Source organism: Ooceraea biroi, chromosome 9 (assembly GCF_003672135.1).
Source record: "Ooceraea biroi isolate clonal line C1 chromosome 9, Obir_v5.4, whole genome shotgun sequence".
NCBI lineage: Eukaryota > Metazoa > Arthropoda > Insecta > Hymenoptera > Formicidae > Ooceraea > Ooceraea biroi.
The window spans coordinates 6023084-6047789 of NC_039514.1; the positions used below are offsets into that span (position 1 = coordinate 6023084).

General features: G+C 42.4%; 1 protein-coding gene across 1 annotated transcript; it reads left to right on the top strand.

The window, feature by feature from the left end:
- Nucleotides 1–23301, top strand: LOC105279602 (dynein beta chain, ciliary). The gene is made up of 35 exons (XM_020031745.2): nucleotides 1–949; nucleotides 1136–1368; nucleotides 1475–1740; nucleotides 1808–2205; nucleotides 2322–2749; nucleotides 2916–3157; nucleotides 3364–3631; nucleotides 3790–4333; nucleotides 4428–4745; nucleotides 4969–5323; nucleotides 6066–6337; nucleotides 6529–6909; nucleotides 7088–7236; nucleotides 8297–8542; nucleotides 8674–9199; nucleotides 9518–10082; nucleotides 10619–13012; nucleotides 14010–14371; nucleotides 14675–15151; nucleotides 15250–15514; nucleotides 15590–15939; nucleotides 16083–16345; nucleotides 16451–16747; nucleotides 16886–17055; nucleotides 17144–17447; nucleotides 17585–18054; nucleotides 18213–18767; nucleotides 18847–19150; nucleotides 19493–19774; nucleotides 20010–20311; nucleotides 20417–20544; nucleotides 20630–20844; nucleotides 20935–21291; nucleotides 21531–21679; nucleotides 21828–23301. Exons 1-35 carry the CDS (start codon nucleotides 712–714, stop codon nucleotides 22120–22122), a joined length of 13368 nt encoding a protein of 4455 aa, XP_019887304.2. The 5' UTR covers nucleotides 1–711; the 3' UTR covers nucleotides 22123–23301.
- The last annotated feature ends 1405 nt before the right edge of the window (nucleotides 23302–24706 follow it).

Genomic DNA, 24706 nt, shown 5'->3' on the forward strand with positions numbered 1-24706 from the left:
AGTGCGGCGATGAGAGATGATTGCGCGGGTCGCGAACGGAAGTAGCCACCCGCCACGCTAGCTTCCGGTGGAATCAGCTACGAGTCTGAAGCAACTTGGAAGGAAGGACCTGAGATCGTGCCTACCGCTCGAAGGGGGCAGATATCGCGTGCAACGTCAGTCGTTTTCTCATTTCGTGCGTCTCGTGACAACAGGGGGTCAACGAGGGGGCGGACGAGCGAGCTTTAACTCGGGAGACACGATCACCCGATGCCAGCCAGACCGCTTTCCGCCTTTGGTTCAGTCCGTACCTGGTTTCCTGACCTGCTTGCATGACAACCGTTTAACGAACATGATACCCCCGCGTCGGCCGAGTGTCGCGCTCCATAATCGCCCTTCCTCCGAACCCGCGTCGTTCTGCCTTTAAGTTCTCGATGCGGATTTGTCTAGACGAGTGTCTCTCGGGCTCTGCATTAATAATGCACGAATGATCTAATTGTTCGTTCGCACAAGATCCCAATCAAGGCTGTGGCTCTGTTTACTGTAATTGGAATGTAATCGATAACTATCGGTAATTAAGCACACATAAGCATATAAAATAAGAAATATTTATACATATAATAACGTTTTTAAATAGTATTATTTACTAAAAGAAGCGCAAGACAGCTTCATTAATTCGACATCTGTAAGCGACAATGATTATGTAATTGTCGTCTGATATTGTGAATAGAAATGACTGCTCCGGAGGCACCACTCGACTTTCGACTCGAGTATATCGGCGGTTTTGTGCAGAAGAGTCTGAAATTGAAACCAGAAAAATGGGGAAGATTATTACTGATCGAGGACTATCGAAATGTGGTGCTGGACTTTTTGGACAGACCCTTACCGGTCGCCCTTTTCGTCATTCTGACACCGAATGCGCAGTTAGTGGCGTCTTCCAGTTTCCCCATACCATGCCAGAGAACAAAGGGTGAGTTCTGGATACTTTAACTTTTATTATATGAAGATTTCGTATCCAATAAAGTATTTTAATAGCAATAATAATTGTGAGAATTATAAGTTATACAAAAATTACTATTAAAATATAAATACTATTAAATGATAATAATTTCTACTTTCTACTTCTACCATAAAAATGTCTACTCTGTCGTTGCAGGAATTTACGCGGTCAAGGTGAAGCAGACACCGCTATCGAAAGACAAAGAGGGATGCTCGACTATGTTAATCGTGGGGGACCTGTCTCATCGAATGGTCGATCAGTTGGCCACGATAGTAGACAACATTTTTGCTCCCCTCCTTACCAAGCCGGAGAATCACAAGGATTTACCGGAAATGGCCGTTCAGGACATATGTAAGCACGTACACGCTCTCCGTGGCACGTTGTATCAGGTAGTAAAACAATCAATAATCGACATTTGTTTAAAATATTTTTCCAAAGAAGCGTTCAGTCAGATGCACGTGGTATGATTAATATTTATCACGCTTGAACGCCCAGGTGAAAGGTCAAGTGAACGGAAGAACGGTGCTGCCCATGCCGGCAGGCCTCGAGAGGGTGACGGAAGTCGAGAGATTGGTTTCCGTGGAGGGACCACAGGCGGTAGATCTGTATCTGAAGAGTGCTATAGAAGGTGTGATAATCAAATGGGCGTCCTTAGTGCACAACGTCGTCACTCATGAATCCAACGCTGCGTTTGACAACGGTCAAAATCCGACGCCCAACGTCGAGCTGGAATATTGGTCCACCAGACTGGCGAACTTGAGGTATGGAGTGAGTAAACGATTTTTCTTAAAACATTTTTATGTCACATTTAAATAAAATCATTCACAGATACATTTACGATCAGCTGCAAGAGGATCGAGTGAAAAAGATGGCGACAATCCTCGAGAAGACCGACAGCGCGTACTTTCCCAGTTTTCGCAAGCTGTTCGACAACGTTGTCTCGTCGTTGGCCGAAGCGAAGGAGATATCATTATATCTGACGCCTTTAGCGAAATGTTTTAAATCGGTGGAGGAGATCGACTTTGCCGAGGCTAAACCGCTGATGGCGGTGCTAATACATTCCCTAGGATTAGTATGGGCGAAATGCAAGAGTTATCAGAGCTCGAGCAAGCTCATCATCATGCTCCGACAGATATGCAATTTATTAATACAAGCGGCACATCGATTCCTCGATCCAGCATCGATATTTCAAAGTGACGTCGACGAGGCTCTCCAACGCGTTAAAATATCGAGAGGTAAACAATTACTCGGATAGTTAAATGCTATCTGTGAGAAATCTTGTCTATTTTAACCTGCTTCGATTCTCAATTTCACTCGAGACGCGGAAATGTTTCCCGATCAGGACTCCTGGAGGAATTCAAAGGACAATTTGAACTGAGGAAGCACATGCCCGGCTTGCAACCGGAAGCTCCGCCGTGGACGTTCAATTCGATCGCCGTCTTCACTCGTCTCGATGCCTTCCTGAAACGGCTGACGGATATCGAGTGGCTTTTCGACACCGTCCTCGAGTTCTCCAAGCTGGAGAGGATCGAAATAGGAGGTATTCTCGGACGGTCGTTGAGCGCGAGGATCATAAGTGTGTTTAAGGAATTCCAGCAGCTCTTCGTCTCCTTCAGCGTGCGAGCCAGCGATGTCCTCGAGCCGGACGACGAGTCCTTCGTCGTCGACTGCGCCAAGTTCGCCGAGTCCATCACCGACTTCGACAGCAAGCTCGCTGCGATTCTGTGTCAAGCTTTCGATGATTGCGGCAATCTGGAGAGCGTCTTCAAGGCAAGTACCTAACTTGCTTTTCTGGCAGTTAATATTCCGCGACACGATTAATATCACTCCAAAATGTGCAATTTTATTTTTCTTATATTATTTTATTATTATAATATATTATTATTATTATTATTATATTAATTTTTAGTCGATAAGTCGATCGTTTACTTTTCAGTTGCTAAATATTGTCGGATCAGTGCTGGACCGACCTGTTATACGGAAGCAGTTCACGAATCGATACGCTCGGATCCTCGAGCTTTTGAATATGGAGCTCTCGGTGGTGGAAGTTCTGTTCAATCGCGGCACTCGGGGTGCTCTAACTAGTTTGCCACCATTGGCCGCTGCTTTAACATTCACCAATATGCTGAAGCAACGTATCGACTTACCCATACAATCGTTTAAAGCCATGTCGCACCCGTACGTATCGAACTACATGCAAACTCTTCTTAAAGCTCCATCTTTTCTTTTTGCCTTGAAGCAAAACTATTTTTACTATTTTTACTCTTTATTTCAAAAGCTTTTTATATAAATTTATAATTTATATAAAAAAATAATAAGTAATTTATATATAGATTTAATGATCTCTCCGGTGATAGCGCAATTACGACTGCTCCTGTTTGCAGTATCGTGTACAGCGAAGAAGGCCAGAATATAAAGACGCGTTACGAGAGGCTGATAAAAATATTTGCTGACAAAGAGGATGATCTCTTCACCGAATGGGCGCGAACAGTACCACGAAACGTCGACGTAGGCCTCAATCGTCATCTCTTTTGCAGAGAGATCGACGGCGGTCTAATATTAAACTTCGATCCCGATCTTCTCGCAGTATTGAAGGAAGTGAACTATTTGAAACAAATGTCGCGTTCTGATATCCCTGAGGAAGCGATTAAGGTACAATGCATTCTTCGACATATGCTCTGATCGAGAAAAGAAATTAAGAAAAAGAACATATCAAATTTATTTAAATTTTATATTAAAGTTTTATAATATAAAATTTTTATAATATAAAATTAAATTATTTATTACGTAACATTACGTTACGTCGTCAGGTATCCGAAAGCGCGGAGACTTTCAGGAAATTTCGGACGGCGCTGGGTAGTACGGTCGACTCGTACAACAACATACGTAGGACAACCAAACGAGTGGAATTTGATCTGATCGAGTTGGAAGTGGCCAGAATCGATTCTCTGGTATCTCGCGGGGAGAACGAGCTCTGCTGGAGATCGGATGGTCTTCCAGAATATATAACCGAATTAGGCGATCTCGTGGAAGGACTGTGGAAGCGCATGAAGTCCGCCCAATCGAACGTGCAGAAGATCAGAAGTATCTTGGAGCCCTGGACGAAGACGCCGCTCATTGAACGCAAGGACCGTCGTAAGGACGCGCTGCTGGCATTGGAAGATCGTTCGGAGAAAGTATCGAAGCGTTACGCGGAGATCACGAGGGCCACCGAGCAGATACACTCGATATTGGAGGAAAATAAAACGCTCTTCCAAATTAGCGAGACCGAGCAGGGAGCTTGGCAGGAATACGTGAAATACATTGACGACATCGTAATCGAGTCCCTTCGAAAAGCAGTCGGGTGCTCCCTAGGTTGATATCCCTTCTAGAAAATCAAGAAATAATTGCATTATTTTATTCTATATTTTATTTTATTTATTGCATAATATTTTGCGATTGTGCTTAGGCTACCTGGCAGAAAATATGGATCCGATTGGTCAATGCGTACCATTATTGGAAGCGAAATTGGAACTTAGGGAGCCAGATCTGTATTACATGCCATCATTGGAACCAGAAGATCCGGATGGGCTTGATCAGCTGGTTCTCGGCTTGTTAAATGATATTATCGGTATGGCCGCTTTGATATCGCGATTGAAGAGCGATTCTGTGGGATATGCCGAGGAACTGGCGTGCGATGCTGACATCAAAGGAATGAAAGACGAGATATTGACAAGCGTAGCCACCGCCGTAGAGGAAGCTACTGACTTTTGTAGTAACTTTGAAGGTACTTCTCACGTATGCTCTTTTTATATTAAATTTAAATATATTTTACTCAGATATATCGTATAATAAAATTACAAATTCGAATACATCTCGTTATTATATTGGAATATCTTTTTTCATGTTTATTATGATAATTTAATCTATTATATGTCCGTTCGTTAATTCCACAAATTGCGCGCATTGTTTCTCGCAATCTCAATGTTTTCGCTCCAATGTTTGATTAGGCTACGCTTATCTGTGGTTGGACGATAGGGATGTTGTAATGCAACAATTCCTCGAGTACAGCCGGCAATTGTCAATGGAGGAAATGGACATGGTGGCAGCTCAGGACCCCAAAGGTCCGACTAAGTCACCGCCGAAAATGGAGCAATTCCGTGAACAAATCGACCTTTACGAGGGCCTCTATCTCGAGATCGAGGAAATGGATCTGTCCAAAGTATTTTGCGGCTGGTTCAGGGTAGACCTAAGACCCTTCCGGCAGTCGGTACTAAATACAGTGTGCAAATGGTCCAGCATGTTCAAAACGCATTTGGTCGATCATGTAACAAGCAGTCTCTCAGATTTAGGCACTTTTATAAGGTATTTAAATCAAACATTAAAAAACTCTTTATGTTTTATATATATACTAGTACGACACGGGCGCGCGCTATGCGCGCACTATTTTATTTTTCAATATTAATAATGCCTAGAGTTTTCTATAATTTAAAATTCATTAAATTAATAAATGAAAAAGTTCTAGCCCTTAGACATTTCTTCTTTTTCCGAGAAGTTCTGAGTTATTGAGATCATTATTTTTTATATTGCCTAGAGTTCTCTGCTATTGAAAACACCGTAAACTCAGAAATGAAAAAGTTCTCGAGTTAAAAATTTTTTTCTTCTCAGAGGAAGTTCTGAGTTGATGATATTATTTTTTATATTGCCTAGAGTTCTCTGCTATTGAAAATACCGTAAATTCAGAAATGAAAAAGTTCTAACCATTAGAAATTTTTTCTTTTCCGAGAAGTTCTGAGTTGATGATATCATTATTTTTTATATTGCCTAGAGTTCTCTGCTATTGAAAATACCGTAAACTCAGAAATGAAAAAGTTCTAGCCCTTAGAAATTTTTTTCTTTTTCCAAGGAGTTCTGTGCTATTATTATTATACTAATATTATAGGGATATATATATATATATATATATATATAATGATATAGGATATATATATATAATGTTTTACATATTATAAATATTTTAAAATAAAACGCTTATAAAAATGGAATATTCAATATTCCTTTAAGTATGACTATAGCTTTTTATTTAAATATTTCGTTCAATTCCTAGATTAGCGGACGAGGGATTGTCACAACAAGTACAACCAGGTGATTACGCTGCTCTGGTCAGTGTAATGGGCTACTTGCTGCAAGTAAAAGAACGCCAGCCGATTACGGACGAGATGTTCCAGCCATTAGAGGAAACCATTGAGTTGCTCAAGTTCTACGATCAAGATATACCCGAAGAAGTAAATGTACTGCTGCAAGAATTACCGGAGCAATGGGCAAACACGAAAAAACTTGCTCTTATGGTGAAGCAGCATGTTGCGCCATTACAAGCAGGTTCGTAGATCAAGACTGAGTAAATCAACTTTATTATTATTACGTTTATAATACAATTATTGTATTCTGTTACATATTATATATTATTAAATTAATTCTGCATTTATTAAAAATAATAGTGTTCGATATAATATGATTATTGATACTTCCAACAAGATTAATAAATTAATATTAATCGATCAAATTAATAGGCGAAGTGTCAAGAATTCGCGGTCGCATCTCCGCGTTTGACATTACAATAACTCACTATCGAGAAGCGTTTCGGCGATACACGTTCTTTAAGTACGATTGCCAGAATTCGTACGAATTACTGGACGAAGGGCACAAGGAGATCCTGATGCTGGAACGTCAAATGAAGGATATACAGGAGTCCGCCTCCCTGTTCGAGGTGACGGTGCCTGAATTCAAGCAGCTCAGGCAGTGCAGGAGAGAACTGAAAATGCTTAAGCAGCTCTGGGATTATGTAAATATAGTGCAGAGCAGTATCGAGGGTTGGAAGACGACTCCCTGGAGGAAAATCGACGTGGAGAATATGGACATCGAGTGCAAGAAGTTCGCAAAGGAGATACGCGGTTAGTAGTCAGGATATTGTCTAACGATCCCGAAGGGTTCTGTCAAATTGCGTACAGTTTTATATCTCGAGTACATGTATATATCCTTGAAAGACTTTATATAATTAATAACGAACGTTCGTCTCAAAAATGATATTAAAATAATTGTGATTTTCTCACAAATATATTTTGCCCATAGCAATGGACAAAGAAATGAGGCCGTGGGACACGTACGTATCATTGGAAGCAACGGTGAAGAACATGCTTACGTCACTACGTGCTGTCGCAGAATTGCAAAATCCAGCCATTCGAGAGAGACACTGGCTACAGCTGATGAACAGCACTAAGGTATCGCCGGAAATCGCAGAGCGGACGTTCAATTCGTTTCCTCATTATACAGATCCGTGCGAATACTTTTAATTCTGAGAGACTTGTTTAATTTTACTAGCCGGAAGAGACGAATTCGCACGAGCTCCGCCGATTATTTGCATATTATGATATTTTTAACGATAATTTATTATCACATCTTAAGCAATCTCCTTTCTGCGAGAGCGTGCATAACATTATCCCATAATGCGAGTGTTATGCATATTATATTATTTATTATATTACCTATTACGTAATCACGTCAATATGTTAGCTAGTTGCACCGCTGTATATACGCTATCGGTGTTACAGAAATTGGGCAACATGACTCCAGAAATGACTGTAAGTCCGCTGTATATACGCGTATGATGTACATTTAGTTTTACGAATTACCGCCTTACTATACTTTTCTAAATATAGATCCAATTTTTAACCTCTTTTCATAAAATCCATCTTGGCACCATAGTTCTCAAGTGCGCACCCTTACGTATTTTCTTCGCATATTTACCATTACATGCCATATTTTATGCAAACACTTATGTACGCTCATATGCAACACATACACTCGTACCTGTGTAAAGTAGTTTTTATAAGCATGGCATATAACGCAGCATGCTTCCAGCTGATGAAGATAGTTTTAGAACTCAATTATTTATAGGATTCATACATTTTCGTAGATTTATTTGGCGCTAAACATATCTGTCGAAATTCGGTTTTAATTTATTTAACATAAATATCTCGTATTTCGTTCAGCGTGATGATGCAAGAAACGGAACGAAATAACATTACCATATTTAGCACTGAATGCCAACACTCGCGCAATTCACCGATTTATAGCCATCAATTTAGATAATAAATTCGTTATCGCTCATTCATTGTATAAATCACTGTACGATTATTTTTATTAATAAATCTGCCACAAATACAGGACACTAGATTCTGTCATTCTCTTCGCTGTACAAGCCAGATCATACCAACAACATAGTTGCTTCTTGTCGTGAAAATATTATTACGTGTCGTCAGGCGACTTTCTTGCACGTAGGTTCGTTTCGTAATGGACGAATCGACGACTTTAGCCGATCTGCTTGAATTGAATCTTCACGAATGCGAGGACGAAGTGAAAAATATCGTGGACAAAGCGGTCAAGGAGATGTCCATGGAGAAATATATGAAGGAGTTGAATGTTACGTGGTCGAAGATGGAATTCGAGCGCGAAGTTCACACACGGACGGGCGCTACCTTGATAAGAGCCAGCGAAGAGTTGATCGAGACTTTAGAAGAGAACCAGGTAGGCAATGAAGAAAACTCAAGTTCTTGTTTCGTTATTCTAAACAAGAAATTAATTCATAAATTAGATTTATTATCTATTAATTAATAATATGATATGAGCATAAATTTCAATCTTATTCCGAATGGCAGGTGCAATTGCAGAACATGATCACGTCGAAGTTCATTGCGCACTTCCTCGAGGAGGTGTCGTCGTGGCAGAAGAAGCTGAGTATCGCCGACCAGGTGACGACAATATGGTTCGAGGTCCAACGCACCTGGATGCACCTCGAGAGCATTTTCATGTCGTCCGAGGATATACGACGACAGTTGCCGGTAGACGCCGAAAGGTTTAACCGCATTGACAAGGAGTTTAAGGAGATGACGGAGGAAATGGCGAAGACGCCGAATGTCGTCGAGGCGACGAACAAGGACGGCCTCGTTTCCGCCCTGGACGTTTTGCAAAAAGCGCTCGTGTTATGCGAGAAAGCCCTGGCAGAGTACTTAGAAACGAAACGTCTCGCGTTCCCGCGATTCTATTTTGTGTCCTCCAGCGATCTGCTGGATGTACTCTCGAATGGGAATCAACCGGAAGTAGTGGCAAAACATCTGACAAAGCTCTTCGATTCTATGGCGCGTCTGAATTTCGACAAGGGGAGCACGGTAAAACGCGTCTCTGGTAAATAAATAGCATTGAGATTTTAACAATTGATGTATTGAATGCCAAGCAAATTCTTTTTATTGTTATCGAAATTTTCATATCGAAACTTTTACGATTGTTATACATGAAAATATTTAATTAATTAATAGTGCGATTTTTATTTTATATTAAGTGGCGTTCATTTATTTGTAAAATTCATTTTACATTAATTATATTATTTACAATTTTACAAATGTCAAAGTCTACCCGTTAATTAAACAAATTCGACAGTATTGATGATTCTCCATGATATTCAACGACTTGAAACAGCCGTCCTTTAATTTTTCATGAATAAAGGGATGTTCGCGAAGGACGGCGAGTACGTGGAGTTCGCTAACTGCGAGATGATCTGCGAGGGAGCTGTGGAGGCGTGGTTGAATCGTCTTCAGAGCGCGATGCGCGTGTCCATCCGGCATTACTTCAGCGAGGCGGTGGTGACGTACGAGGAGAAACCGCGAGAGCAATGGCTGTTCGATTATCCTGCTCAGGTGTCTCTGTGCGGGACGCAAATCTGGTGGACCACCGAGGTCAACATGGCCTTCGGGCGTCTCGAGGAGGGCTACGACAACTCCATCAAGGACTACCTGAAGAAACAGATCTCGCAGCTGAGCACGCTGATCACCCTGCTGATCGGGGAGCTGACGAAGCAGGAGAGGCAGAAGGTCATGACCATCTGCACAATTGACGTGCACTCTAGGGACGTCGTCACGAAGCTGGTGCAGTCGAAGGTGGAGAGCTCGCAGGCGTTCCAATGGCAGAGCCAGCTGCGACACAGGTGGGACGAGAAGGAGAAGGATTGCTTCGCAAATATTTGCGACGCGCAATTTAAATACTCTCACGAGTACTTGGGCAATACTCCCAGGTGAGGATGCATTAAGTTCTTGTTAATCCTGCGTAACTCGCACATATAAGGTCTCAGCACGAGAATTTCTCTCTCTTAAATACTTCATCCACAGTTTGCGCGGATTTTTGCAATATGCCATATTTGAGAAATGCATGTCGCCCAAATATCTCTCGATAACAGCTTATTAATTTTAAATAAAGTGATTATTTTATATTAAAGAGAGAAATAAATTTAATAGATTATGTAACAAATATAACGCTAAAATATAATCGGAATAATATTCTTATTGTTTTCTATTATTGTTCAATAAAGGCTTTATCAAAATTCGGACTAGAATATTTTACTTAAATAAAATTATTTATAAATATGCAATCAATAATTATTAAAAATATAATTTTATTTTGAGAAAAATGTTAAATTATGAATAAAAATAGAAAATAGAAATAGATGTATATATGAAATAGAAATTATTAAAAATTTAGTTTCACTCAGAAACAATAATTTCTTCTATTCTACTAATTAATTAAATTTGACTCACTTATTATTTATCGCAGATTAGTGATAACGCCGCTGACAGACAGGTGTTACATCACTCTAACGCAATCTCTGCACCTCATCATGGGCGGTGGTCCGGCTGGACCAGCCGGGACCGGGAAGACTGAAACCACGAAGGATCTGGGCAGAGCGTTAGGCATAATGGTATACGTGTTCAATTGTTCCGAGCAGATGGACTACCAGTCCTGCGGTAACATATACAAGGGACTAGCGCAAACCGGCGCGTGGGGCTGCTTCGACGAGTTTAACAGGATCACCGTCGAGGTGCTCTCGGTGGTAGCCGTGCAAGTGAAATCGATTCAAGACGCGATTCGCGACAAGAAGGAGAAATTTAATTTCATGGGTGAAACGATAGCACTCGAGCCGACTGTTGGCATATTCATCACCATGAATCCTGGCTACGCAGGTCGCACGGAGTTGCCGGAAAACCTGAAGGCCCTCTTTCGTCCCTGCGCCATGGTGGTGCCCGATTTCGAGCTGATATGTGAGATCATGCTGGTAGCAGAGGGATTCCAGGACGCCAGAGTGCTCGCGAGGAAGTTCATCACGCTCTACACATTGTGCAAGGAACTGTTGTCGAAGCAGGATCATTACGATTGGGGTCTGAGGGCGATAAAATCTGTGCTTGTGGTTGCCGGTAGTCTAAAAAGAGGTGATCCCGGTAGGCCCGAGGAAGAAGTGCTGATGAGAGCTCTGAGAGACTTTAACATTCCGAAAGTCGTGTCGGACGATCTGCCGGTCTTCATGGGACTGATAGCGGACTTGTTTCCAGCATTGGATGTCCCTCGGAAGAGGGATGTCGAGTTTGAGAAAATGGTCAAGCAAGCGGCCACCGATTTGAGTCTACAGCCGGAAGACGGTTTCATCCTCAAGGTCGTGCAACTGGAGGAGCTGTTGGAGGTGCGCCACTCCGTCTTCATCGTGGGTATAGCTGGTTCTGGGAAGACTCAGGTCTGGAAGACATTGTTTAAGACTTATCACAACATGAAGAAGAAGCCGATCTACAACGATCTCAATCCGAAAGCTGTAACCAATGACGAGCTCTTTGGGATTATTAATCCAGCGACGCGAGAGTGGAAGGATGGGCTGTTCTCGGTGATCATGAGGGAACAAGCGAACCTGGGTGGCGAGAATCCAAAGTGGATCGTCCTGGACGGCGACATCGATCCGATGTGGATCGAGTCGCTCAACACTGTGATGGACGACAACAAGGTCTTGACGTTGGCCAGCAACGAGAGGATCGCGCTCACACCGGCCATGAGACTGCTCTTCGAAATCTCTAACCTGAGGACCGCCACGCCGGCGACGGTTTCGCGCGCTGGTATCCTGTACATAAACCCGCAAGATCTAGGGTGGAATCCATTCGTGACCAGTTGGTTAGAGAAGCGGCCGTCGCAGAATGAAAAGTCGAATCTCGTCATGCTCTTTGACAAGTACATTCCTCCCTGTCTCGAGATCTTGAGAACCCGATTCAAGAAGATAACTCCCATAGCCGACATGGCACACGTGGAGATGCTGTGCCAGCTGCTCCACTGTCTCCTAAAACCGGAACTGACAAGCACCGATTTCTACAAAGAGCATTACGAGCTTTACTTCGTGTTCGCCGCCGTTTGGGCGTTTGGCTCCTCCATGTTCCAGGATCAGACGGTGGATTATCGCGTGGAGTTTACCAAGTGGTGGATCAACGAGTTCAAACAGGTGAAATTTCCGGCACAGGGCACGGTCTTCGATTATTACATCGACAACGAAACAAAGAGCTTTGTTCCTTGGACGGAGCGTCTTCCAAAGTTCGAGTTGGACCCGGAGTTGCCCCTACAGGCTGTTCTAGTGTACACGTCAGAGTCTATCAGAATAAAGTACTTCCTGGATCTGCTGATGCCGGAGAAACATCCAATAATGTTGGTCGGCACAGCCGGCTGCGGTAAGACTGTTCTGGTCGCCGACAAGCTTCTTCAATTATCCGAGAACTACGCGGTGTCCAATGTACCCTTCAACTTCTACACCTCGTCCGAGATGCTGCAAAAGATCCTGGAGAAACCGTTGGAGAAAAAAGCTGGTAGGAATTACGGTCCGCCGGGGAACAAAACTCTGGTGTACTTCGTCGATGACATGAACATGCCGGAAGTCGACGCGTACGGCACCGTTCAACCTCACACGCTCATCAGGCAGCACCTGGACTATGGTCATTGGTATGATCGTACTAAGCTGTCACTGAAAGACATTCATAATTGTCAATATGTCAGCTGCATGAATCCCACTGCTGGATCGTTTACGATCAATCCGAGACTACAGAGACATTTCGCTGTGTTCGCTGTTAGTTTCCCGAATATGGATTCGTTGACGACTATATATGCTTCTATCTTGTCGCAGCATTTCGCAAATGTGGAGCACAGGTAACGTTCAAAATGGATGATAGAATGTTTTGTGTGGTAAATGTACAATTGGACTTATTTATTATTGCATTTTATTATTAAGTATTAATTACATTAATTACATGATTATTAAATATATATATACACACACAGGGTATCTGACATAAGGCGAAAAACCTCTCGCCCACAGATAGATCTCGTCAAACTGAATTAAAAAGTCCTGTACCATTTTGCAAACAACCACGTAAATTTCGAATAATTAAGTAAAGAAAGTTCGTTAATTCAGCGGACGCGAGAGAAGTATGAATGAATAACGTAAAAAACGCGCGCGCGACGCGAGCGCTGGCGTATTTCTAGAAGAACGCGATAGCAGCGAGTATCGGATTACAGCGGTGAGCCAGACGACTTTTTGTGATGTATAAGAAACGGCAGCCGCAGGCGAGGCGACGCTTCTAAGAACGACAACACTTTCTCGGCAACACGAGCGCTTGAATGAGACGCTGAGAAATTATTGTCCACGCGTCGTCTCGCCTGCCGCTGTAACCCGATACTCGCTGCTATCGCGTTCTTCTAAAAAATACGCCGGCGCTCGCGTCGCGCGCGCGTTTTTTACGTTATTCATTCATACTTCCCACGCGTCCGCTGAATTAGCGAACTTTCTTTACTTAATTACTCGAAATTTTACGTAATTGTTTGCAAAACGGTACAGGACTTTTTAATTCAGTTTGACGAGATCTATCTGTGAGCGAGAGGTTTTTCGCCTTATGTCAAGATACCCTGTATATGTATATACAATATAGTCGTATTTTCAAATTATTAATTAAGGTTTAATGAATCACGATCTGATGATAAAGACATTTTGTGTTATTTTTATCATATAGAAAATAGTAAAATTAATCGAATTTTATAAGAAATCTTTATAATATATTTATGGTCTTTGATAGATTAATACATAAAAATAACACATGGATTTATATACACACACATATATTAATACAATAATACTAATCTTTAATAGATTTCCTCTAAACGTCACCGAACTATGTCCCAACATTGTGCAAGCAACGATTCAATTGCATCATCGTTGCGGTCAAATGTTCCTACCAACAGCTGTAAAGTTTCATTACATCTTCAATCTTCGTGAACTTTCCAACTGCTTTCAAGGTCTATTATTCAGCGGCAACGAGTGCTTACAGACCCCGATAGATTTGATCCGACTTTGGATGCATGAGACTCAACGTGTTTATGGAGATAAGTTAACAGACGAGAAAGATATCGAGAGTTTCTCGAAGCTACAACTTGATATTCTGAAAAAGAACGTCGAAGAGATAGATGAGGGTACAATTCTGGAGAAACCCAATATTTACTGCCATTTTGCAGGTTTGCTAGAGTTTAATATATTAATAAGAAATTTTAGTTTTAGGAATTTAGAAATTTTTATTTAGAGAAAATAAGGACATACTTTCAGTTTAATTTCTCGAAATAACATATGATAATTAAAATTTATATTTTTTTAGTCAAAAATACATAGAAAATTCTATAATTATTCTCTAAAAATGTTTTTTTCTTGATATGATACATTTTTATGAGAGAGACATTACAGTTTTTATCACATTTATTTATTACAATTAATTTTATTATAAATTATAATAAAATTATTATAAAAAATTACGCAATATGCAGGAGGCGTCGGGGAGCCAAAATATATGCCTGTTAAAGATTGGGCGATTTTACATCGGTTGTTGTCAGAAGCATTGGTCAGTTATAACGATATGGTAGCGGCCATGAATCTAGTGCTCTTCGAAGATGCTATGATGCACGTATGTCGCGTAAACAGGATTCTAGAATCACCCAGAGGCAGTGCACTTTTAGTGGGTGTAGGCGGTTCCGGCAAACAGAGCCTCTCGCGATTAGCAGCCTTTATAAGCTCGTTGGAGGTCTTTCAAGTTCAATTGAAGAAAGGCTACGGTGTAACCGATCTGAAACTCGAACTTGCCGCTTTGTACACGAAAGCAGGCTTGAAAAATCTAGGCATTATGTTCTTGATGACAGACGCGCAAGTGCCAAACGAGCAATTTTTAGTACTTATCAACGACATGCTCGCATCGGGCGAAGTGCCCGACTTGTTTGCCGAAGACGAAGTGGAGAATATAATAGCAGGTTCGAGAAGCAATCTTGATTATTTATTAATTTATTAAACAATGTATACATATAAGTACAGATGTGAATGACAAGATATTGAATTAATAAACCGTCAGGAGTCCGCAATGAAGTGAAAGGTGCAGGTATATTGGACACACGCGAGAACTGCTGGAAGTTCTTCATCGATCGCGTCCGCCGGCAGCTTAGGATAGTATTGTGCTTCTCTCCAGTCGGTTCCACACTGCGAGTCAGATCCAGAAAATTCCCGGCTATTATAAACTCCACGATGATAAATTGGTTCCATGAGTGGCCTCAGGAGGCACTGATATCCGTATCGAAAAGATTCTTGCAGGAAGTGGAAGAGCTGCCGGAAACTTACAGGTAGAACATAATAGCTCAACGTCCACGAAAAGAGTGTGTGCGTTAAGATAACGAGATGTATCTTTTCGATCGCAGAGAATCAGCTGCCAAGTTCATGGCTCAAGCACACACCAGCGTCAACATAGCCAGCCGACAGTACTTGAGCAGTGAACGCCGCTATAATTACACAACGCCAAAGTCGTTTCTGGAGCAGATAAGCTTGTACATCAGATTGCTGAAGACGAAGAGCTCGGAACTACGCGCTAGAGTGGCAAGATTGGAGAACGGCTTGGACAAGCTGAGATCGACGGCTGTACAAGTGGACGGGTTGAAGAAGAAACTGGCTGTGCAAGAGGTAGAACTGCAGCAGAAGAACGATGCCGCGGATGCTCTGATTGCTATAGTCGGCGTGGAGACTGAGAAGGTTCAGAAAGAGAAAGCAATAGGTACGCGCGACATTATTTTAAAGCTACATTTTTAATAGTTTTATGTATTAAATTATAGTTATAATTTTCTACATTCTTATATATATAATTATTTATCATAGTTATTGTGCAGCTATTTAGCTTAAAAATGTTATTGCATATAGCGGATGAGGAGGAATCCAAGGTAGCCATAATAGCCGAGGAAGTCTCGAAAAAGCAGAAAGACTGCGAGATGGATTTGAGGAAGGCCGAGCCTGCCTTGCTGGCCGCGCAAGAAGCTCTGAATACCTTAAACAAGGCGAACTTAACGGAACTGAAATCGTTCGGCTCGCCTCCTGGAGCCGTAACGAACGTCACTGCTGCAGTCATGGTCCTTTTGGCACCAGGTGGCAAAGTACCGAAGGACCGAAGCTGGAAGGCTGCCAAGGTAGCGTCAAATAGTCCAGAACAATTCGAGAGAATCTCGCTCATCGAAGAGACTCGTGCATTTCGATGCTAATAAACATAAGAATAATTTTCTTACATTTTCTAGATTGTGATGGCGAAAGTGGACACTTTTCTGGATTCTCTGATTAATTATGACAAGGAGAATATTCATCCCGAGGTGATCAAAGCGATACAGCCGTATCTAAAGGACTCCGAATTCGAGCCCGAATTTGTGAGATCGAAATCAGCCGCCGCGGCAGGATTGTGTGCCTGGGTGATCAATATCATAAAGTTTTACGAGGTTTTCTGCGACGTGGAACCGAAACGCAAGGCGCTCGCGCATGCAAATGCCGAGTTGGCCGCAGCTCAGGAAAAACTCAGCGGGATTAAGCGCAAAGTGGCCGTAAGTGAAGCGTCCATACCGAAGATGCGTGTGTTAATATAATAAATGCTTTAAAGTTTCATAAAAATTTCCATAAACATGTTTGTATTATTTTACATATGAAATTTTGTATCGAAACGATTCGAATTTCTTGTTCAGTCTTTGGAAGAACAGCTGGCCAAATTAACGGCGGACTTTGAGAAAGCAACGGCCGAGAAACTAAAATGTCAACAGGAAGCCGATGCTACCAATTCAACGATTGCGTTAGCAAATCGATTAGTCGGTGGTCTCGCATCCGAAAACGTTCGTTGGGCTGATTCGGTGGCCAAGTAAGAGTTTTTATATTACATTTCGTAATATTAATAATTATATCATAAGGAATAATCATGTCTATAATAAAAAATTTAACGTTTGTAGTTTTATGCAGCAGGCGTCGACGCTACCCGGCGATGTTCTACTAGTGACGGCTTTCATATCCTACGTGGGCTGTTTCACGAAGCAATATCGGCAGGATCTGCTGAACAAGCAGTGGCTGCCCTTCATACGCAACGTGGAACCGGTGATCCCGATTACCGAAGGCCTCGATCCACTCTCCCTGCTAACCGACGACACGCAGGTCGCGAAATGGAACAACGAGGGACTGCCGAACGACAGAATGTCGACGGAGAACGCCACGATACTGACCAACTCTGATCGCTGGCCGCTAATGATAGATCCTCAGGTACACAAAGAAGAATCATCGCGGAGTCATCGAAGCAGGGTCGGATTAAAGTAAATTAATCCGGGCCCCTTATATTAATTCTACTGCATCGAAGAGAAAAGTCACGTGCGATCCGATAAGAAATATTTTTTTCACAGCTCCAGGGGATCAAGTGGATCAAGCAGAAATACGGGGACGAGCTGAAAGTGATCAGATTAGGACAACGCGGTTACTTGGACGTAATCGAATTATCGTTGGCGAACGGATCCACGGTTCTGCTGGAGAACATCGGCGAGAGCGTGGATCCTGTGCTGGATCCGCTGCTCGGCCGAAACTTAATCAAGAAGGGTCGAGCCATTAAGATAGGCGATAAGGAGGTGGAGTACAATTCCATGTTCAGATTGCTGCTGCACACGAAGATGGCTAATCCCCATTATAAGCCGGAAATGCAGGCGCAAACTACACTGATCAATTTTACGGTGACGAGGGACGGCCTGGAGGATCAACTGCTTGCGGAAGTGGTTAAGGCGGAGAGGCCGGATCTGGAAGAGCTGAAGGCAGAGCTCACTAGGCAACAGAACGACTTCAAAATTACCCTCAATAGCCTTGAAGATTCGCTCCTCTCAAGGTATAAATCAGTCATGAACTAATCATAAACAGCTGTATTAATATAATAGATATTAATCATATTTTTATCATAATAATTATATCATACATAAATATATTCACTCTCCACACACGATATGCTATTTGACAAATATCCATTTTAATGTTTTATTGTTTCAGATTGTCGTCGGCTGGCAGCAACGTTCTCGAAGACACGTCTCTCGTGGAGAATTTGGAAACCACGAAGCGCACCGCCGCGGAGATCGAGACAAAAGTCACGGAGGCCCGCGGTACCAGTAAAGAGATCGACGCAGCTCGTGAATTGTACCGACCAGCAGCCGCGAGAGCCTCGTTGCTGTACTTCATCTTAAACGATCTGAACACTATCAATCCGATTTACCAATTCTCGTTGAAGGCGTTCAGCGTGGTCTTCCAGAATGCGATCCTGAAAGCCAACCCTGCGGCCGACGTCGCGACGAGAGTGCAGAATCTGATCGAGTGCATCACGTACTCGGTCTTTACGTACACCAGCCGGGGTCTGTTCGAGTGCGACAAGCTGATCTTCGCCTCGCAGATGGCTTTTCAGATTTTATTGGCAAGGAACGAAGTTACGGCCGGCGAGCTGGACTTCTTCCTAAGATTTCCCATAACGCCGCACGTCACCTCGCCAGTCGATTTCCTCACCAACACCAGCTGGGGTGGCATACGGAGTCTCGCTACGAGGGATGAGTTTCGGTACGCTGCGATGAGAAACTGTTGTCCCCCGTTGTCACTTTAGCCTCTCCTTCTTACCGTCCGTCTCGTCTGCTCGAAGGAATTTGGACCGAGACATTGAGAGTTCCGCTGGAAAACGCTGGAAAAAGTTCGTCGAGTGCGAGTGCCCGGAGCGCGAGAAGTTTCCTCAAGAGTGGAAAAATAAAACGGCGATACAACGTCTATGCATGCTGAGAGCACTGAGACCGGACCGGATGACGTACGCCATCGCCGCGTTTATCGAGGAGAAGCTGGGTCCTAGATACGTCGAGACGAGAACGGTGGAATTCGCGAAATCTTTTGAGGAAACCAGCCCGAGCACTCCCATCTTTTTCATTTTATCGCCCGGAGTTAATCCACTGAAGGTGATTATAGAGCATCTTGCTTCTTCGTAGATACTTTTTAAAGCAAAGTTTTGAAAGGATGATAATTATCTATAAAATTCTTAATTTAATGAAGATTAGATTGGGAAATATATTTTATGGAATGGTATAAAATAAAGCTTTTAACGATTATTATTTATACAATTTGCGAATTAGTAATACTTAGATAAAAAGAATATATCTTATAAAATGTTATTAAATTTTTCATAATTATTTATGAAATTCTTAAATGACTAAAAAATTAGATTAGTATCGGATTAAAGACATTGATAGAATACCGACAGCTAAATAACAAGACAGAAAACGTAATGTATCGGCATTTAGGATGTGGAAGACTTGGGTCGACGCCTCGGCGTTACATCAGATAATCAAAATTTCCATAACGTGTCCCTCGGTCAAGGACAAGAAACGGTAGCCGAGCAGGCGATGGACACAGCAGCCAAGAATGGTCACTGGGTGGTATTGCAAAATATACATCTAGTAAAAAAGTGGCTTCCACTGTTGGAGAAGAAACTGGAAGTCGCCGGAGAAGGCTCTCATCCTGATTACAGAATGTTTATGAGCGCGGAGCCGGCTAGTACGCCAGCTGGCCATATAATACCACAAGTAGGAACGTTTCGTATACAATTTCGCTTTACAAATTAAAAAATAAACGTTTTATTTTATTTAAACAGATATTTATAACATTTTATGAATATCTTTACAATTTGCGAATTCTTTTTCCTAAAAATAATAAAAGAGAAATATTTGTAGAAATATTTATAATATATATTTAAATTATAGTTTTATTTTCTTTATTGATATCTGCTTGTGTATGTGTGTGTTTTGTAATTAATTTTAGGGTATCTTGGAATCGTCAATCAAGATTACGAACGAACCGCCCACGGGCATGCAAGCTAATTTGCATAAGGCACTGGATAATTTTACCCAAGAGACCTTAGAAATGTGTTCGAAGGAAGCAGAGTTCAAAGCGATTCTATTCTCCTTGTGCTATTTCCATGCAGTCGTCGCGGAACGTCGAAAATTCGGACCGCAAGGTTGGAACAAGATATATCCCTTTAATGTGGGAGACTTGAATATTAGCGTCAGCGTACTCTATAATTATTTGGAAGCTAGCCCAAAAGTGCCCTGGGAAGACTTAAGGTTAACATTACAATTAAATATTGTACGAGAAAACGCACATAATTTAATATAAAATAAAATCATCCCTCAAAGTACAAAAATTTAACAATCTCCATCTTGAAAAAGGTACCTTTTCGGTGAAATTATGTACGGCGGGCACATAACCGATGATTGGGACAGAAGACTTTGTGTGTCCTATCTTGAAGAATTAATGCAACCGGATCTGATCGATGGAGAATTGCAATTGGCACCAGGTACAAATTTACTTTTATTTTTAATTTTTCGATATCTATCAAAAATCACAACTCTAATTCGCGAATGTCATGGTTGCATTTGAAGGTTTTTCCGCACCTCCCAACACGGATTTAATCGGCTATCACGCGTACATCGACGAAGCCATCCCGCCGGAATCTCCATATTTATACGGATTACACCCGAATGCGGAAATCGGCTTTTTAACAATGACGGCTGATAATCTATTTAAAACAGTTTTCGAGATGCAACCGCGCGACACCGGCGGCTCCGGGGGACAAACCGTTACTAGGGAAGAGAAGGTTACTAAATTATACACTCATTTAAAAAATATATACAGAGTAACTGGTTCGCGGTTGCCCATTTTCCAATTCCATGTCACGTTCTCGCAGGTAAAACAAGCGTTGGACGATATAATAGAGAAATTGCCCGAAGAATTCAACATGACGGAGATCATGGCAAAGGTGGAGGAGCGTACGCCCTACGTGATCGTCGCCTTCCAAGAATGCGAGAGGATGAATTTCCTGACGACCGAGATCAAACGCTCTTTGCGCGAGCTGGATCTGGGCCTCAAAGGAGAGCTCACCATAACGTCGGACATGGAGGATCTGGAGAACGCGTTGTTCCTCGACCAAGTGCCGCCGGTGTGGGCTAGCAGGGCTTATCCGTCTTTGCTGGGTCTGACTGGCTGGTTCGTCGATCTCTTGCTGAGAATTCGAGAGCTGGAAACATGGTCCGCGGATTTCATCGTGCGTATTATACAGTAACAATATTATTGTAAATTATTGTTGCCAGGTTGGTCGCAGTTTCGCCAAACAGACTCGCGGAAAATATATTATAAATGCAACTATATTAATTTCAACTAATATCAAAGCTAACAAGAAATAAATAAATGAAGTAAAAAGAACAAACAAAGTGAATGTGAATCGCCTAATAAATACAGAAGAAAAATCAATTTAATACCCGAGCAACGAATTTTTCTCTCCAGTTACCGTCGTCGGTGTGGCTGGCCGGTTTCTTCAATCCCCAATCGCTGCTGACCGCCATCATGCAGTCGACGGCCAGGAAGCACGAGTTGCCGCTGGACAAGATGTGCCTCCAATGCGACGTGACCAAGAAAAACAAAGAGGAATTCACGTGAGTGGAAAGGATAATTAGAGACGGAAGTCGGCGCGGCCTCTCGCGATCGCGGAATAGTTATCTCACTCGTTAACTCGATTAAATCGTCGTGTGTGCACACGAGCGGAGGAGTGACGGCCTTCTTCTTCTTTCGTGTTCGTGTTAGGTCAGCGCCGAGGGACGGGGCCTACGTACACGGAATATTTATGGAAGGCGCGCGATGGGACGTCCAGACGGGAATCATCGTCGACTCCAAGCCCAAGGAATTATATCCGGCGATGCCGGTGATTAATGTGCGCGCGATCACACAAGACAAGCAAGATTTGCGGAATATGTATGAGTGCCCGGTGTACAAGACACGCACGCGCGGCCCGACCTACGTTTGGACGTTCAATCTGAAGAGCAAGGACAAGCCGGCCAAGTGGACGCTGGCTGGGGTCGCCCTCCTGTTGCAACCCTAGGTGGAATTTATTTGCTCGTTATTTAGGATGATAGTTAATCAGTGTTTAGTTCAATTAATTACTTTATGATGATGGATCATTTGAAACAGCAAGTAAAGCGCTCGTAATTGTACCTGATTGTTGAATACGGTGATATTGTTGATTATTTCTCGGCCGGGTATACCTCTCATTATGTAGATAAGTTTGTATGTTTAAACATTTCTGCGTCATGTGTAATATTGCAGGAAGCCGGTTGTAAAGATTTTATTATTCTACTTTTTTATTTTACTTTATTTCTTTTATCTCTATTTGTTATTTTTATATTAATTATTGTTCTATGATGAGATGAAAATAAAGTCCATAAAGAAATCGTGAAATCAAGTGGAGAAGTCCGACTACCGCGGAAGAATGCGCATTCCGGTCTATTGAATCTCTCCAGTGAACGTGAAACGAATGAGCTCTTTACGATTTCAAGAGAGGCGATAGATCTTGCGCGACGCCGATCCGCAATTACGGCGTATAAAGAAGAGAACGAATCGACGGCCAAATCCCAAACGGTCGATCGAAGGTGGGGCACTCCGAGGTCGACTAATCGACCGAGAGTTAATAAAACGTAGGACGAGAAACGACGCGAGGTCTCCGAGGAGTATCCGGTCCGTTCACGAACCGGCGCTCCGCTCTTCCGCGACAAGGAAAAAAGCGAAATTATCCGTCATTCGTCGGGAGATGGGAGTCCTCCCCCGAAGACGAGATGCCCGAGATCAATACCTCCCTCCCCTCCCATCTCGTCTCCCCGGAGTAAACAAAAGCCAATGCCTATCCGGCTACAAAGTGTTGGTCAATGTAATTTGGTACCGAATCCGCGAAATACGCGAGTACAAGCGGAGAAAGGAGAAGAGATGCAAGAGACGGAGAACATTTTTGTGTCGCTGCATGCTGGAAATGTTGCATTGCATTCGAACAAATGATACTTCTAATCGCTTCATCGAACGGTGCAATTTTTCCCGATGCGATGTTTCTCGCAAGTGCGTTATAGAGAACAAACATTTCATCGAGCAGCACTTCGGGAACTCGATTAAGCGGGAAACACTCGCGAGAAATATTTGCTCTTTTATTCTTCCGGCCTGTTTCATAAAGTGAAACAAAGCGGTAATCGTGCAATATTTACACGAGACGAGACAATTTAATCCTCGTGAACTGAAGCTGAAAGATACTCGTTAAATTCTTTAGCTTCATTTTTATCATCATTTACTGATTCGCGCCTCTCTCCCTCCCTCCCTTTTTTTCAGAGAAAAGAATTGCCCAATATCTCGATTCAGTTTCGCACTTAATCAGCTGTCCCAACAAACTTAACAAATTGAAACGAACGGAGGAAGTTGGAGGAAGGCCCTAACGTTGATCTATACGCGTGTGTACGGAGTTGATAAAAAAAACTTTTTTCCCACAGCGCGGCAACATTATTATTATTATTATTACATTCACTGGTCACCCTAATGACCCGAGCACACGGACAAACACGACGGCGGGTACGACTAAAAATAGTGCGATCTGCACAAAGTCAACTCATGAATCCCATCGAACAGAAAAAGGGGACGAAAAAAATTATCGTCCCTTTGACGGTTCCCGGTGATTGGCTCTCGAACACCCTCCCCGCGATACGTGCGGATCGATTGGCATCCGTACACCGGCTTCAATCACGGTTTTCATTAAGCTGCGCGATGGACGAAGAGCGGAGGGCGACGGAATCAACTCGAATAGTTGATGTTTCGCGTGTCGGCCGAAACGAGAGGAGCTTCTGATTTCGGGATCTCGCGCGCTTCCGCCACGGAGAAACTTCGCCACCTAATTGGGCATCAGCCACTCGTTACGCGATATCTCGAAAATTGCGCCAGCCATTGTTGCCAAACAAAGAACGGGGGAGGGTAAAACTGAGAAGAAAGACGTAGCGTTTCTTGCGAAATCTTTCTTTTCGATATTCGAGAGTATGTCTTGGATTTATAGCAGTGTGCGGTAAAATGTTAGTTTTTTTTATTTTTAATATTTTAATCTTTTCATAATTATTTTTTTTCAATATTGAAACAAACAGCAAAATGATATTACTATAATTATGATGACATTATTATGTCTATATCACAATAATCGTAAAATACAATATGCAGTTAATTTGTTTATAACTTGTTTACAGTTTATTACAATTAGACTGAACGAATTGTTGAAAGGATCAACAATCAGACGGAATAATAGAATATAATGCAATAATGGCGGCGAAACAAATCGATAGAAAGAGAGACAGAGAGAGAGGGAGGACGCCAAGAGTGCTTATCCAATAAATATCCTGAAGAGCGTAACTTGCATAACGAATTCGATAAGAGCCAGATAATGAAGGTCCTTGAGAGAAGAGGCTTTGGAAGAAATCAAAGTCCACATCGGCGAGGAATCCGCACCAACAAGTAATCTTTCCTTTTAAAGACCTCGACCTTCGATCTGTTGACAACAACCGGTTTCATTCAACGAAATCTCGCTAATGAGGGTGTTTGATGTAAGGATTACGCACACTCGCCGCATTGATGGCACGTCTACTGCCGCGACAGATAAGAATATTAAT